Genomic DNA, 17631 nt, shown 5'->3' on the forward strand with positions numbered 1-17631 from the left:
TACTTTTTTCAATATAAAATGGGTGGAAATCAAAAACTGTTCTCCACAAGTCACTTGTTTATCACATTCAAAAGCCTTAGCTCTACATTCTACTGCCTTGGCTTTGAGCTTAAAAAACCCACCCAGGAACTCAACCACCTCTTTGTTCTCCCCTGTGCCACCTTCGCCCTTACTAATGGTGCCTGAGTCTCACGGGCTAATCCACAGGGGGGCTTGAGGGAATGGTCTGTATATATGTTGTGTGGAAATTTTTGGTGGGGTCTTCTGTGTTAATACCCCAAGATTTATCCCACCCCACAGACACAAGGCTTACCCCCTTTCCTTTCTGTGATACCTACCAGGAGAACTAGGCACCAAAGTAGAGACCCAAGAAGTCTGTCTTTTTGTTCCCTGATAACATCCACGCAGGGGAGCTTCCAGCACTAAGAGGAGAGCCCAGCCCTGACCAAAGGGGGTCAAGAATGAAGTAGCTGTGAAGCCATCACTGACAGTGAGTGTCAGGCTCCAAGGGTTTCCAGGGATGGAGGAGCCCAAGAAGGAACAAAGGGAGGAGAAAGCAGCTCTAAGATACCAGAGAAGCGACGTCAGGATCCTGTGGCTCTAGTGTTTCTGGGAAGAACCAGACCAGAGGCCGACACCTGGGGTCACAGCACACATACTTACCATGAATCCACCATTCCCTCCTGAGTTTAAAAACACCTGTTGGGTATTCTCTACAGGAGACAGAGCAGACTCAACCCCCACTCTCTCTGAGGCATATGCTCTAGTGGGCAAGACAAACAGTGAAAATAAATACATGATTACAAATTCGGACAGGTAATTAAGGGTGCCCTGGGTTTATCTATAATGAAGAGGAGAAGTGGGTGGACATCCCCAGTACACAGAACAGAGGGAGGAGTATGGGGCCTGAGTCACTGTGAAAAGCCAGTGCAGCTGAGCCCAAACATGAGGGAAGAGCTAGAAGGTGAGTCTGACAGAGCAGTTAGATCAGTCAGGCACATGAGGAAAATCCCATATGACCATAAGGGCCCTAAGAAGCCATTTAAAGAGAATGACAAGATCAGAAGTCTCTTTTAAAAATCGCACTCTGGCCCCAGTATGATGAGAAGACTGCATGCAACAGAGGAAAAGAGGGGGAGGCGAACTGACAGGCTAGCCAAGCAGATGTGACAGTGGAGAGACAGACACAGGTGGATTTAAGATGTATTTAGATGAGGGGTGCCTGGATGGCTCGGTCGTTAAGCGTCTGCCTTTGGCTCAGGTCATGATCCCAGGGTCCTGGGATCAAGCTCCGCATCAGGCTCCCTGCTCCGCGGGAAGCCTGCTTCTCCCTCTCCCACTCCCCCTGCTGTGTTCCCTCTCTTGCTGTGTCTCTCTCTGTCAAATAAATAAATAAAATCTTTAAAAAAAAAAAAAAGATGTGTTTAGATGAAAGGATGTCAGGGGGAGAAGGGGGGGTCATCAAAAATGACACCAATGTCTCCGGCTGGACTAAGTGGCTCACTGGGGGTGTCAGACACTGAAATGGGGACACAGACGGAGAGCCTGATGGGGAGATGAGTGATGAGAATGGTTTGCAGATGCTAAGCAGACAGTACGATAGATGGGCACATAGATGACTTGGCCATGATCATGCAGGGACCAGGTGGGTCCAGTATTCCAACCAAGGTCCTTTGGGCCCCTAAGCCTGTCTCCTAAGGCCAGGTTCAATGGTCCTTGCCAGCAAGGACCAAGGCCAGGAAAAGAGGTAGACATTAATGAGTGGGGAGGGGGACAAGGTTGCCAAGGGCAGTGTTGGAGTCACTCTTGCTGTGTAACAAAACACCCCAAAACTTAGGGTTAGTAAACAACCATTTCATTATTTTTTTAAATATTTATTTATTTGACAGAGAGCACGAGCAGGGGGAGAGACAGAGGGAGAGAGAAAGGGAGAAGAAGGCTCTCTGCTGAGCAGGGAGCCCAAAGTGGGGCTCGATCCCAGGACCCTGAGATCACAACTGGAGCCAAAGGCACATGCGTAACCATTTAGGCGCCCCAACAACCATTTCATTATGATCAGTGATACTGCGATCAGAAATTGAGACAGGGCACAAGAATGGCTTGTCTCCTCTGTATGATGTCTGGGGCCTCAGCTAGGGGTGACAACTTCTAGAGTCTGGAACCATCCAGATGCTTCCTCATTTTACATGTCTAATGCTTGATGCTGGCTACTGGCTGGACCCTTCACTGGGCTTTCAGCTAGAACTCCTACGTGTATTCCTACGGTGTGGTCTCTGTGTGTATGCTAGTTTGGGCTTCCTCCGAGCCTGGTGGCAAGATTCCAAAAAGGAGCATCCCAAGAGAGCAAGGTCGAAGTATAGGGAAGTTTTATGGTCTAGCCTTGGAAGTGACGTCACATCATGTGTTACCACAAGCCTGCCCAGGGGGAAGGAATATTTACCCACTTCTCAATGGGAGGCGTGTTAAAGAGCATGAGGAAGGATATTGTTTGCAGTCAGCTCTGGAAAATACAATCTGTCACCACCGAAAGGAGAAAGTGGGTTGGAATAATGGAACCACAGGGAACACTCTGCCTTGTGAAGGGTCCCAGAGTCAAGCTCTCTCAGGGAGGAAAAAATAAAAAGCTAGAATAATAACAGCATCTCAAGGGAAGAGGAAACATGTTCTACCACAGGACAATCTAAACCCATCTCTGACTCCCTCTTCGGTTCGGCTACTTCGCATCGACAACATACAGTCAGCTGCTGGGATGGAGGCAAGGGCCGGGAACAGTGGGGAAACTAAGTCACAGAAGGCAGGGTCCCACAGAAGGGAAGAGCCCACAGCTTCTCAGGCGCTGGACGCCATCTTGTGTGCTGGCTCTTGCTGTTCAGGTGAAGAGGGGGTGCATTTTTGATGTGGTGGTTTCTCCTCCGCAAGCACTCCCTCTGCCCAGAGCTGGCCCCAGAGCCGGAGAAACAGAAGAGGCACCCCTCTTCCTCCTCCTAGGTGTGGGGTGTGTTGTCCCTGCAGGATGAACATGCTAACGTCCCTTCTCCACGCAGGCCCCCTCCACCCTCTAAAACAGGAGTCATCCCGCCCCTCCAAAGTTCTTGGCTCACTGGAAGCCCCTTCCCCCTGAAAGTGCACTCTCAAAGCCAGGGGCGCCCGTCAGACGTGGCTCATTTTTACCACTGACCCCTCTGGAGTGGGGAAAACAGCCCCCCGCCCTGGTCCTATTCCCAGGAGCCTTCCTCCCAGACAGCTGGGCAGTTGCCTGAGCCCAGCGTGTTGCACTGTTCCCAAACACGGAACACACCCTCCACTCTGTCGGACCCTGTACCTTTGCGCGCCGGGATGAGCAACGGCCAGCGGGGCCTCTGACCTGGAGTCAGGGGGCCCAGGGACACAGCCCCGGCCTTAAGGGGACCTCCCGCAACCTTCCGGGCATCTTGGGAGCCTTCTCTCGGTCATTTCGTAACTGGGTCTGACTCCTATTTCACAATCCAGAAGCAGAAACTGTGAAAACCCCACAGCTCGTTCCACCGGTCCCACAGTCACTTCCTCTTCCGTGAGGGACACCAGGCTTCTCCTCGCATTGGAGATTGGAGTCCCCGAGACCTCTCCGGGGCAACATTCAGACAGAGCAGGCTCCAGGCCACCACGATGCCCGCACCTGCCTCCCCACCCCGCCTGCCTCGGCCATCCCTGCTGCTGCCTCTGCTGCTGGGCCTCACAGGTGAGTGCCGCTCTCGGGGAGCACGGTGCAAGGATGCTCACCTGAGTATGGGGGCTGAGGTACGGCGTTCCCCATTGGCAGTGGGACGGATGGATCTCGGTTCTAGGCCCTCTTTCTTCACCGTGGCTTCCTCTTGAAGACATTTCTCTAAATGTTTTCTTTTCTTTTTTTTTTTAATTTTTTATTGTTATGTTAATCACCATATATTACATCATTAGTTTTTTGGTGCAGTGTTCCATGATTCATTGTTTGTTCATAACACCCAGTGCTCCATGCAGAACGTGCCCTCCTCAATACCCATCACCAGGCTAACCCATCCCCCTACCCCCTCCCCTCTAGAACCCTCAGTTTGTTTTTCAGAGTCCATCATCTCTCATGGTTCGTCTCCCCCTCTGACATACTCCCCTTTTCTTCCTCTCCTGTTATCTTCTTCTTTTTTTTTTTCTTAAAATATGTTGCGTTATTTGTTTCAGAAGTACAGATCTGTGATTCAACAGTCTTGCACAATTCACAGCGCTCACCGTAGCACATACCCTCCCCAATGTCTATCACCCAGCCACCCCCTCCCTCCCACCCCCAACCACTCCAGTAACACTCAGTTTGTTTCCTGAGATTAAGAATTCCTCATATCAGTGAGGTCATGTGATACATGTCTTTCTCTGATTGACTTATTTCACTCAGCATAACACCCTCCAGTTCCATCCACGTCGTTGCAAATGGCAAGATCTCCTTCCTTTTGATGGCTGCATAATATTCCATTGTGTATATATACCACCTCTTCTTTATCCATTCATCTGTCGATGGGCATCTTGGCTCTTTCCACAGTTTGGCTATTGTGGACATTGCTGCTATAAACATTGGGGTACACGTACCCCTTCGGGTCCCTACATTTGTATCTTTGTGGTAAATACCCAGTAGTGCAATTGCTGGATCGAACGGTAGCTCTAATTTCAACTGTTTGAGGAACCTCCATACTGTTTTCCAGAGTGGTTGCACCAGCTTGCATTCCCACCAACAGTGTAGGAGGGTTCCCCTTTCTCCGCATCCCCGCCTAAATGTTTTCTTTTACAACAAGGCCCTCCCAAACAAATGGCCCCATAAGGCTTATTAGTCAGAGGGCTCCTTTCCTCTCCCGCTCAGATCCAGACAGGATTAACCCCACCAGGCATTTCTCAGTGACAGGGTGTTCCCAGCCCTGCCTCACTTCCCACACCCCTGTCACCCTGTGAAGCCTCCATGACCCCCTGTGGCTTGACCTGCAGGACCTGGGGCCACCCTGAGGGAGGAGATGGGGGTGCAGCATCTGACTCCTGCTGAAAACCCTAGAACCTGGGAGTCAGAGCCGCCCTAATTAAGATGGAGATGATGATAGGTAGGTAGATAGGTAGATCACAAGTACTCCACATGCCATGCAGAGCGATTAGAAAACTGGAAAGTGGTACTTTGTAGACCATTAAGTCTCCCAAAATCTCAGCATTCTAAAATCATAGTCTTTATTATTATTATTATTATTATTATTATTATTATTATTATTATTTTATTCTTGATTGGGAGGTAGTCCTGCCTGTCTGCTCCCTTTTCCCCAGAGCTGACCCCAAACCCCGCAGACAGGTGAAGTGCCCCTTCTCCTCCCCAGCGGGTTGACATCTCAGTTGAGAGGCTGTCCAGGAAAGCGGTTAAAAGCACAGATATTTTTTGAAACAGATCTGCCAGAGTTCAAATCCAAGTTCATCGTTTATACCTGATGAACTATTTGGCTTAGAACAAATTATGAATTTCTCTCTACCTCCATTTACTTGTCTGGAAACAGAGATGAATAAGTGCTTAAGTCTTTAAGTGCTTAGAGTGATGTCTGGTACACAGACTTGTCTATGGAAACTCCCTGTCGAATCTTGCTAGGATTTAGTGAATGCAAATACGAACACCTAAAAAATGGTCCTCCTGATTCTGGCCATTATAGCACTCACTGCATGTCCTTGACAACCAATGTCTTCCTTGAAAATTCACAGCACTGATGGGGAAAGGCTTGATCCATCCTGCTTGACAGAGGAAACCACGGAAAGCAGAAGAGGGAGGGAGGGGCTTCCCCCAAACAGCAGCAGGCTTGTGGGAGCTGGAGTCGGGCCTTGAGCCCACATCAGCCTGACTCCAGGTCCACACATTCCAGGCCCTTCAGGCACAATCCTGAGTGTTTTTCAATGGCTTCCAGTTTCAGTCTTACAACAAAGCCGTAAGAGAAGTCCCCTGGGCCAGGCAAGGGACACGTGGAGCTGACTTGTGTTTCCCTCCAGGTGTGGCAGGTGAAATGGAGCTGCAGGTGATCCAGCCTGAGAAGTCACTGGCTGTCGCAGCAGGACAGACAGCCACTCTGCGCTGCACCCTGACCTCCCTGCTCCCCAGTGGGCCGGTTGAGTGGTTCAGGGGAACAGGGCCAGCCCGGCAGTTAATCTTCAGTTTCAGAGGAGGCCACTACCCCCGAGTGACAAATGTTGCAGACACCACAAAGAGAAACAGCACGGACTTTTCCATCCGCATCAGTAACATCACCCCAGCAGATGCTGGTACCTACTACTGTGTGAAGTTCCGGAAAGGGAACCCTGACGTGGAGTTTAAGTCTGGACCAGGCACCAGGATGTTTGTACGTGGTAAGTCCGGATTCCTGAAAACCCAGCCTGGTTGTTCTAAAGACAGATCACAAGCTCCAGGCTCTCAGCCCAAGGCTCCCCCTTTGTCAGCCCTTGTGTTAAAGTTGAGGATAGAAGGTGGGGATAGTGAGAAATCACAGCACGGGAGCAGAGTGAAATATAATCCCAGGGCTCCTAGCAAGAGAGTTAGAATCTTACATTTTCAAAGGCCACAAAATAGACCGGAAAGCAGAGTGAGTAAAATTACAGGCACCAGGGCCAAATGGCCTGGATTCAACTTCTAACTCTGCCATTTTCAAGCTGTGTGACTTTAGTGACTTCCTTAAATTCTCTGTAGAGAATTTAAATTTCCTCATCTGTAAGATAGGAATAATAATTGTACTCACCTCGTAGATTTGTTATGAGGAGAACAAACGTAAATGAGTTTATACATATAAAACACTTAGAAGAGCACCTGTAACCTAATTATTGTATTAGTGTATATTGTCACTATTCAGGATGTTAAAACCAATTAGACCTAAAAACATAATCGTAAAGGCATGAAACCATAGATTCACAGAAACAAGGAATGAAAGAATTATTGAGGCAGAAAATTATAAAAATCACATCTGGGGATGTGGAATATATAATCCTTATATTTCTCAAAATTTGCCCTTGATTCTTTAAGACCTGTATATTTTTGGATTTGGTCCTGGCTGATAGAATCATGGCTGAAGACAAAGCCCACAAAGACTCTAAATAGCATCCATACAGGAGAGCCTGGGAAGCAGAGCAGTTAGTTCGGGCCTGTTCATATTGATGACTTAATGATCATGTTGTTTTCTCTGTAAAAAAATTAATGCGATAACTTACTCTAACAGAACAGAATAGAAACATACATCAACAGAATTTTTTAATTAAAATGTTAGCGCCTCCGGGCCTCAGAAAAGCGAAGGGAACTGGTAGGCAGTCTTCTGAGACAAAGAGAAGGTCATATGATTTTCAAGAATTGAAAATAAAAAGCAAGTTGTATGAGAACCATTTGAATGAGATCAGCATGAGATGTATACAGGCAGCATTAGAGGCTAGAAGACAAGGAGTGGTGCCTTCAAAATTCTTAAGGAAAATGATGTCCAACTTAAAATTCTAGATCCAGCCAATCTGTTGAATTTGTGACATCACCAAGAGCTACCTTTCAATGTAACCTTTCTGTTTTACCAAGATAAAAGTTAAACAAAGAAAAGTAAGAATGGGAACCAGAAAAGGGGACTGGAGATTCCAAGATAAGAGCTGTGCAGGAGGCATAGGAATAGCCACCAGGCCATTCCAGAACAGGAGGACTGAGGGCTTTAAGAAGGCATCTCAAAAAGATTGAATCACTAGAACATTAGTCTTCAAACTCATGCCTACCATTTCTAATTAGCCAGTGCTTTCAGAAAGGAGAAAATAGAAAGCATACAAATTATAAAGGAAGTAGAAAAACTATCTCTCTTTGTAGATGATATGGTATCTGGAAAACTTAACGGACTCAAGGTTAAGCTATTACAAACTATAAGATACTTTAGTAATGTGGCAAGTTATAAAACCAATAAACAGAAAGCAATGAACTTCTTATAAGCAAACAAAAACCAGTTAGAAGATATAATGGAGTAGATGACCACATATACAATAGCAAATTTAATACTTTGGGCACCTTCTATCAAAACAGTGATAGGGACTGGATTTACTTGCCCACGAAAAATCTGGGCAAACTACATGGAACAATGGTTGACAAGACATTGGACAACAGGCAACAAAGGACAGTAATCCCTGAGAGATGAGAGACAAATGACATGGAACCCAAGGTTGCCTCCAGCTTACTCTCGGAGAAAGCTTCCATGCCACCATGCAGTAGGAGAGAACTCAGATGGAGCATGGAGGCCTCCTCAAGTTGAAAGAAGGAGCTAGAAGTCTAAGGAGGGCAAAGTGGCTGGAGTTTTCAGAGGAGAGCACCAAAGATGAGAAAGCTACACAGAGAGAGAACTCCAAAGATCTTGAGTATTTAGCTGAGTACTGAAGAGTATGTTCATGAGGACATACATGTACACGAGTATATGTACATGGCCTCAAGAGAAAATATCCCTGGAGCTCACACAAGGCCAAGAACGGTGCCTGTTCCCACCAACCTGAGCAAAAAAACTCATAATTCATGGAGCATCTGGTACAGTATGCAGAAGGGTTCTGCCTCAGTAAGAGGTAAAAAGGGAAAAAAAAAATAGCCCTAGACCAAATGATGCTATGGTCCTGCATCACAAAGCTTAAATACAACACATGAAAACATCAAACTGTTTCCAGGTAATTTAACCAGGTCCCAAAACAAGTTCAAGCATATTTATAGGATCACAAAATATCCAACACTAAACAAAGTAAAATTCACAACTTCTGGCCTGCAATAAAAAACTACCAAGCTGACAGATAGTAACTACAGTTATCGTGGTGAGCACAGAATAATATATAGAATTGTAGGATCACTGTGTTATACACCTGAAACTAATATAACACTGTATTTCAACTATATTTCAATAAAATTTTTAAAATTACCAAGCATGAAAGAAGCAGGAAAACACAATTTATACTGTGAATCAATCATCTGAAACCTAACCAGAAAAGACAGATGACAGGATTAGTACACAAGGACAGTAAAGTTAGTATAACTACACTATGTGGTCAAATAGAGGAAAGAGTGAATGTGTGAAGTAGAAGCATGAAAAATATTCTCAAAGATCCGTGTTGAACTTTTAGAGATGAAAACTGCAATGTCTATGATGAAAATGTAGACTGGATGGGATTCATGGCAGTTAAGACACTGAAAAAAATTAAAGAACTTAATATACAGCAACAGAAACTATCCAAAATTATACACAAAAATGTAAAAGACTGAGAAAAGATAAACAGAGCATCAGTCAGCTATGGGAAAACCTCAAGTGGCCTACTACATATGTATTAGAGACTCTAAAGGAAGAAGGGGACAGAAAGAGTATTTGAAGAAATAATGGTTGTATTTTTCCAAATATGATGAAAACTATGAACCTGTGGATCCAAAAATCTCAGTGAACCCCAGGCACAAGAAACATGAAGAAAACTACACCAAAGTGTATCATATTCCAATTGCATAAAATCAGTAATAAAGAAAAGATCTTAAAAACAACCAGAAGAAAAGGGAAATATTCGATACAAAGGAAGATAAATTTGACAGCAGATTTCCCATTGAAAAATTATGTAAGCCAAAAGATAGTGGAGAAACATCTTCAAAGCATTTTTAAATGAGATAATATAACAATCCTAAATGTTTATTCACCCAATAGGAGAGCTTTAAAATACATGACACAAAAACTCATAAAATAGTAAGGATGGAGAGACAAGTCCACAGCTATAGTTTCAGGTTTCAACACTCCTCTTTCAATAACTGGTAAGACAAGTAGGCAGAACATCACTAAGTATGTAGAAGACTGAACAGCATTATAAAACAATCTGAGTTAACTGACATTTATAGAACACTCCATCCCAAAACAGCAGAGTACACATTCTTTGTGTAAAAACACATTCTTTTCAAATGCAAAGGGAACACTTACCAAGATGCATCATATCCTGGGCTATAAATTGTCTCAGTAAATTTAAAATAGGTCAAGTCATACAAAATGTGTTCTTATTGGAATTATATTGATAATAACAAAATGATGTCTGGAAAATCCCCAGATAGTTGGAAACAAAAGGATACACTTTTGAATAACATGTTATCAAAGAAGAAGTAAAAGGGAAATGAGAGAATATTCTAAACTGAATGAACATGAAAGCACAACATACCAAATTTGTGGATGCAGCCAAAACAGTGCTTAGGGGGAAATTTATAGCACTAAAATGCCTATATTAGGACAGAAGAGAAGTTTCAACTCAGTGACCTTAAAAATTAGAACAAGAAGAACGAGTGAAACCCAAAGTAACCAGAAGAAAGGAAATAATAACAGAACAGAAATCAAAAATAGAAAATGGAAAACTAGGAGAAAACCAATAAAACTGAAAGCTGGTTCTTTGATAAAATCAACAAAATTTATAAACTCTTAGCCACACAGTCAGTCAAGAAAAAAGAGAGAGTACACAAATTACCAATATCAAGACTGAGAGATGGGGTGCTAGGCTGGCTCAGTTGGAAGAGCATGCGACGGTTGATCCCAGGGTCATGACATTAAGCCCCACCTTGGATGTGTAGAGATTACTAAATAAATAAATAAATAAATAAATAAATAAACTTAAAAAAAAAGAATGAGAGAGGTAACATCCCTACCTCTTTAATGCATATATTAAAAAGATTATAAGGAAACTATGAAAAATTTTATACCTATAAACTCAACAACTTAGATGAAATGCACAAATTCTTCAGAAGACACGGGCTACTAAAGCTCACTCCAGAAGAAGTCAATAGCCTGATTATTTCTATATTTATTAAAGAAATTGGATTTGGGGGCGGCTGGGTGGCTCAGTCGTTAAGCGTCTGCCTTCGGCTCAGGTCATGATCCCAGGGTCCTGGGATCGAGCCCCGCATCGGGCTCCCTGCTCAGCAGGAAAGCCTGCTTCTCCCTCTCCCACTCCCCCTGTTCATGTTCCTGCTCTCGCTGTGTCTCTCTGTCAAATAAATAAATAAAAATCTTTAAAAAAAAAAGAAAGAAATTGAATTTGTAGTTTAAAAAGCCTCCCACAAACAACAGTCCAGGCCCAGATGACTTCACTGAGGAACTCTACCAAACACTGAAGAAAGAAATGCTAACAATTCTACACAAATTCTTCCAGAAAATTGGAGAGAGAGTGATGCTTCCCAATCAATCCTTAAAACCAGCATTACTGTGATACTAAAGCCAAATAAAGAAAACTTGAAGCCAATATCCCTCATGAACATAGAATTATTATAAAGCTACAAAGATCATTCACTGAATATTGGCATCAAGATAGACAAGTAGATGGGGTGCCTAACTAGCTCAGTCAGAAGAGCACTCTTGATCTTGGGGTCATGAGTTTGAGCCCCACATTGGGTGTAGAGATTACTAAAAATAAATAAACTTAAACAAAAGATAGACAAATAGATAATGAAACAGAATAGATTCCAGAAATAATATCATGCATATGGTCAACTGATTTCTTTAAAAAAAAGTAAAGGCAATTTCATGAGGAAAGAAGCCTGCAACGATAGTGGTGGATCGATAGAGGGGAGGGGGTGGGGGATGGGTTAGCCTGGTGATGGGTATTAAAGAGGGCACGTTCTGCATGGAGCACTGGGTGTTATGCATAAACAATGAATCATGGAACACTACATCAAAAACTAATGATGTAATGTATGGTGATTAACATAACAATAAAAAAATTTTAAAAAATAGTGGTGGATCGATTGGAAAATTAGTAAGCAAACCAGTGGAACAGAATAAAAAATCCAGAACAGTTCCTCCCACCACAAGCCAAAATTAATTCCACATGGATCAGATATTTAAATAATGAAACTGTGCAAGTATGAGAAGCAATCATGTCTGGATTCTTTTGTAATCCGGAAATGGGGAAAACCTTCCCAACTATAATTCAAAACAAATAATCAAGTCAAAAAGTGAGCAGAAGATATGAAAAGACACTTCTCTGCAGAAGACATACAAATGGCTAACAGACACATGAAAAAATTTTCATCATCATTAGCCATCAGGGAAATTCAAATCAAAACCACATTGAGGTACCACCTTACACCAGTTAGAATGACAAAAATGGACAGGGAAAGAAACAACAAATGTTGGAGAGGTTGTGGAGAAAGGGGAACCCTCTTACACTATTGGTGGGAATGCAAGTTGGTACAGCCACTTTGGGAAACAGTGTGGAGGTTCCTCAAAAATTTAAAAATAGAGCTACCCTATGACCCAACAATTGTACTCCTGGGTATTTACCCCAAAGACACAGATGTAGTGAAAAGAAGGGCCATATGCACCCCAATGTTCATAGCAGCAATGTCCGCAATAGCCAAACTGTGGAGAGAGCCGAGATGCCCTTCAACAGATTAATGGATAAAGAAGATGTGGTCCATATATACAATGGCATATTACTCAACCATCAGAAAGGATGAATACCCAACTTTTGCATCAACATGGATGGGACTGGAGGAGATGATGCTAAGTGAAATAAGTCAAGCAGAGAAAGTCAATTATCATATGGTTTCACTTATTGGTGGAACATAAGGAATAGCAGGGAGGACATTAGGAGAAGGAAGGGAAAAATGGGGGGGGGAATGGAAGGAGAGATGAACCATGAGAGACTATGGACTCTGAGAAACAAACAGGGTTTTAGAGGGGAGGGGGGAGGGGTGACTAGTTAGCCCGGTGATGGGTATTAAGGAGGGCACGTACTGCATGGAGCACTGGGTGTTATACGAAAACAACGGATTATGGATCACCACATCAAAAACTAATGATGTATTGTATGGTGACTAACATGACATAATACAATTTTTTTAAAAATGCAGGAACAAAAAGAGGAAAAAATGATAATTTGATCATATTCTATGAAAAGAAACTCATGTATGGAAGTGTGTGTGCACACACTATGTTGCAACTTATAATACAAAGAATCACCCCTAACGTATATAGAGAGCTTCTAAAATTTTACAACAAGCAACTTTATAGAATTATGGGCAATAAATATGAGAAGACAATTTATAGAAAGTGAAATAGAAACATCTCCTAAATATATCAGAGTATGTTCAATCACCCTCACATGAAAGGATATGCCATTTAAAACTACATTGAGACACAATTTCTCACCTATCTGCTTGGCCAAAACTCCAAAAGTTTGACAACAAACTCTGTTGGAGGAGCTATGGGAAAACTGATATTTCCATATTTTGTATGTAGAAATTCAAAATCACGTAAGTCATAAGGAAGTGGATTTGGCAATATTTAGCAAAATTGCATGTTACATATACATATATACATTACCCTGTGTCCTAACAATCTTACTTTTAGAAACTTATCCCAAAGATATACTAACATAAGTGTAAGATGATTTATGGTTAGGCTCTTGATTACAACACTATGTGTAAGAATAAAAGACAAGCTGCTAAATAAATTACGGTAGAGTCACACAATGGAGTACTATAACTTTAAAAAGACATGAGAAGAAGTCAGCACTTTGCTTCAGCATGACCCACAGGATATCATTAAACAAGAAGCAGAGCACACCATCTTTTATGTTAAGAAGAGTGGGAAATACAAGCATATCCATATTTGGTTATATTCTTTTAAAAGAGGAATAAAAGTGCAGAGGATCATAGGGGAAGGGAGGGAAAACGGAATGGGAAGAAATCAGAGAGGGAGACAAACCATGAGAAACTCTTGACTCTGGGAAACAAACTGAGGGTTGCTGGAGGGCAGGTGGGTGGGGCGATGGGGTAACTGGGTGACGGGCATTAAGGAGGCGCGTGATGTGATGAGCACTGGGTGTTATATGCAACTAATGAATCATTGAACACTACATCAAAAACTAATGATGTACTATATGTCAGCTAATTGAATTTAAGTAAATAAAAATAGGAAAAAAAATTTACCTATCAGGGAAGAAGGCAAGAGGGTAGAAGGGACAGGGATGAAAGTTAGACTTCTCTGACTGTCCTTTGCCTGAGGTTTTGATTCTATAAATGTATGCACATTTTAAATAATTAATAAATTAAAAATTAAAAAATTCCTAAATATCTAGACTACGAAATCTAAAATTTAACTAATTAACTAACCATATATTGATGGCTTACCCAGATAAGGAGCAATTATTTCAAGAGACTTTGAAACACAGGGTTTTAGCTCAGATTCACCAAGCAGATCTGAGACAAATATTTGAGTGCCAGGAACCCCAGTAGGCAAGTGGTGAAGTCGGACAGTTAGTGAAGGGTGTGTCATCAAGCCCGCCACCACTGTGGGCAAATGGAGCTTAATCAGATGAGAAACTATGGGAAATGATACAGAACGTGTATCAGATGTATCCCTCTTGAAAGGAAAGAAGTTTGGGCTAATTATATACCAACTCCCTCTCAGTCATTGACTGAGAACTCTTCTCAGAGGGTGTTAGATGCCCCATATTTTCAGTGTTCCATGTGCACAGACAACCTTCCATAAAAGCAACCTTCTGAAAAAGCTTTCGGGAGAAAACATGCATATACAGGCATTTGGAAGTAGTCCTGCGTGCACTGGAGTGGTCAAGCTCAAGGAATCTGGGTGTGCCTTGGAGAGTATACGTTATACATAATAATTTGTATCTATATCCCCAATGAAACGTATCTTAAGAACAAGGAGAACCATGAAGAAATCCAAAACTCTATTCAGTAATTTGGTAATAATATTTGGTGTTGGTGTTTATAAGTATTATATATGTGTTGTAGGTTAAAGCAAATAAATGTGTTGATGTCCTTAGGAACTGGAATTTTCAGCATGAGAGAAAGATACAGAGCAGAAACAAAGACGTTAAGTTTAACAACTGCATTCTTTTTTCTTTTTTTTTAAGATTTTATTTATTTATTTGAGAGAGAGCGAGAGAGCACACGTACGCACTCAAGCAGGGGGTAGGGGTAGAGGGAGAAACAGACTCCTGGCCAAGCAAGGAGCCTGATGCAGGACTCGATCCCAGAACCCTGGGATCGTGACCTGAGCTGAAGGCAGGCACTTAACCAACTGAGCCACCCAAGTGCCCTAAAAACTGCATTCTTAAAACTGGATTATAACTATCAGTATTAACCTGTTTAATTGTCTCCCTCCTTAAAAAATACTTACTTCATAGCCCTGTCCCCCAAAAAGGACCTGGAAGCAGTGACAACCTAGTAGTAATGAGCACCACTAAAACACAGATTATGGTCTCTTAATAGCACTTCCACAAAAAACAACCAGGGCTGCATAGGGCAATGACGGATTCCGGATCTTGGACAGGAAATGTGCAAAATGAGCACGGAATATTTTATTGTGTGAAAAGCAAGGAAGCTATCGATGTTTACTGAAATTATATAAAAAAAAAACTCAGGAACCAACTTCAAGGAGGCTTCCACTGGCTAAAGATGAGATGATTTGAGCATTAAAAAGTATAAAAATAAAAATAGATTGACATCTATCAATCCATGTTAAAAACCATGATTTTATAATGATACAAAAATAAAAACTTCATTGGTCACCTCTGGGGGCTACTAAGGCACCAGCTCATTGTTCTAAAATCTAAAGGAGAGTAAGCAAAGGCATTTTTACCCTGCCTTTCCTTTATGAACTGTATGTCAAAATAACCAAAAATAGTTGGAAGGAAAAAATAATTTCAACTGATACAGACAGAAGGAATAGTAACATTACTAGTCACCAGTGTATAACCCCTGGTGGAATGATGGGTCTAGACATTTTTATCTACATTTGTTAAAGATTTGAGCTAAAGGCTGGTAGAGAGCTTCACAGCAGATAGATCAAGCTGACAACACCCAAAGCCAATAGTCAATCTGAACACCATAAAAAGAAATAGCTAGATATTACATGCCTCCTAATGTAATGCATTAGGAAGTTGTTGGCAATACCTATGAAGTATTCTTGCCAAAATTATGAACCTTGTTCTAATCAACTAGATCCTTTAGATCCAACTGCAGGCAATATAGGGGAAAGAAAGTCATTTCAAACGATACAACAGGAATATATGCAAGAATATGGAAAATTCTGCAGGTTTTTCCAGCAGACTTGGGTTTTTTCAACAAATAAATATTAAGAAAAATAAGAGGAAAGGGAAACTCTTTTAGAAAAGGACATGTAAAAGAAATAGCAAGGAGTGCCTGGCTACCTCAGTCAGTAAAACATTCAACTCTTGATCTCAAGGTGCTGAGTTCAAGCCCCACATTGGGCAGGGAGCCTACTTAAAAAAAAAAAAAGACATAGCAACAAAATGTAACAATGGATCTTGTTTACATCCTTATTCAAACAAACCAATTATAAAATATTTATGAGACAAGCAGGAAAATTTGAATACTGACAAGTATTAGATAATATTAAAAGAACTATTATTAAATTTTAAATATGATAATGAGATTTTGATTATGTTTAAAAATAATTTTTTTAAGAGAAGAGAGAGAGAGAGCACAAGCGGGGGACAGTGGGCAGAGGGAGAGGGAGAGAGAATCTTAAGCAGGCTTGACACCCAGCACGGAGCCCAACGTGGGGCTCGATCTCACAACCCTGAGATCATGACCTGAGTCGAAATCAAGAGTTGGATGTTTAACCAGCTGAGTCACCCAGGCACCCCTTGATTATGTTTAAAAAATAATTCTTAATTCTTAAGTATACATGCTGAGGTAGTTGTGAATGAAATGACAGTGTCTAGTTTTGCTTCAAAATAACGCAATGGATGGGAGAAGTATAAATGAAACATTGGTTGATAATTGTTAAAGTCCCAGGATGAGTACTTTGTATTTTTCTTTTGAGAGAGAGAGCAAGCATGTGTGAGCAGCGGGGGAAGGTGGGGGTGGGGAGAAGAATCTTAAGCAGGTTTCACGCCCAGCATGGAGCCTGGACTTAGGGCTTGACCTCATGACCCTGAGATCATGACCTGAGCCAAAATCAAGAGTTGGACCCTTAACTGACTGAGCCACCCAGGCACCCATGTACTTTGTATTTTTAAGGTGTGTTATAAACGTTTTTTTTTTTAACCCAAGCCTGTATACTCCCTGAAAAGTCTTTGTGCACTCCTGGGGGTTCATGTACCCTAAACTGAAGTTCACTACAGTACTTAGCAGTATCAAACAATCTGGGAGGAGTTATACCTATCTGGCAGAAAGTTTAGGGATGAATTTGTTATAGGCTCATAAAAACTAAGCAAATAAAAAGAATAAGACAATTAGGGGCACCTGGCTGGCTCAGTCAAAAGAGCATGCGACTCTTGATCTCAGGGTCATGACTTCAAGCCCCACACTGGGTGTAGATATTACTTAAATAAATAAGAACTTTAAAAAGAGAGAGAGACAATTAAAAACTGGGGGGGGGGAAGCTATACAAGAAAGGAAATATAATCATGATATATTACAGGGCCCAGTTGTGAACAATGCTCCTTTGGTCATAATAATATAAATGATGAATACTGATAAAAGATTTTGATGTGTCTATGATAAGAGGATGTAAGGAAAGGAAGTGTGAATGACAGGTGGCAGGAGATGTGAGAGCTAAACCATCATCTTCCATAGTAGTAGGTATATTCATAATATATAAAACTGAAAAAAAGAGAAAT

The 17631-nt window shown here is 42.0% G+C and overlaps 1 protein-coding gene across 8 annotated transcripts in view; it reads left to right on the forward strand.

Moving 5' to 3' along the window:
* The first annotated feature begins 3522 nt into the window (after positions 1-3522).
* LOC114220804 (signal-regulatory protein beta-1-like) overlaps positions 3523-17631 on the forward strand; it is a 41952-nt gene continuing 27843 nt past the window's right edge. For 7 of the 8 annotated variants that reach the window (XR_015768992.1, XR_015768991.1, XM_088026731.1 and 4 more), the window contains exons 1-2: positions 3524-3718; positions 6010-6363. Coding sequence is in view for 6 of the 8 variants with exons in the window: in XM_088026731.1 (XP_087882857.1) it covers positions 3646-3718; positions 6010-6363 (427 nt within the window). In the remaining 2 variants the exon portion in view is untranslated. Of the gene's footprint in view, positions 3719-6009; positions 6364-17631 lie in introns of all 8 variants that reach the window. The other variant, XM_028118907.2, reaches the window with a different exon arrangement.

Source organism: Eumetopias jubatus, unplaced genomic scaffold (genome assembly GCF_037043125.1).
Source record: "Eumetopias jubatus isolate StellerSeaLion01/CBP00866 unplaced genomic scaffold, mEumJub1_p1.0 scaffold_9, whole genome shotgun sequence".
Classification (NCBI taxonomy): Eukaryota; Metazoa; Chordata; class Mammalia; order Carnivora; family Otariidae; genus Eumetopias; species Eumetopias jubatus.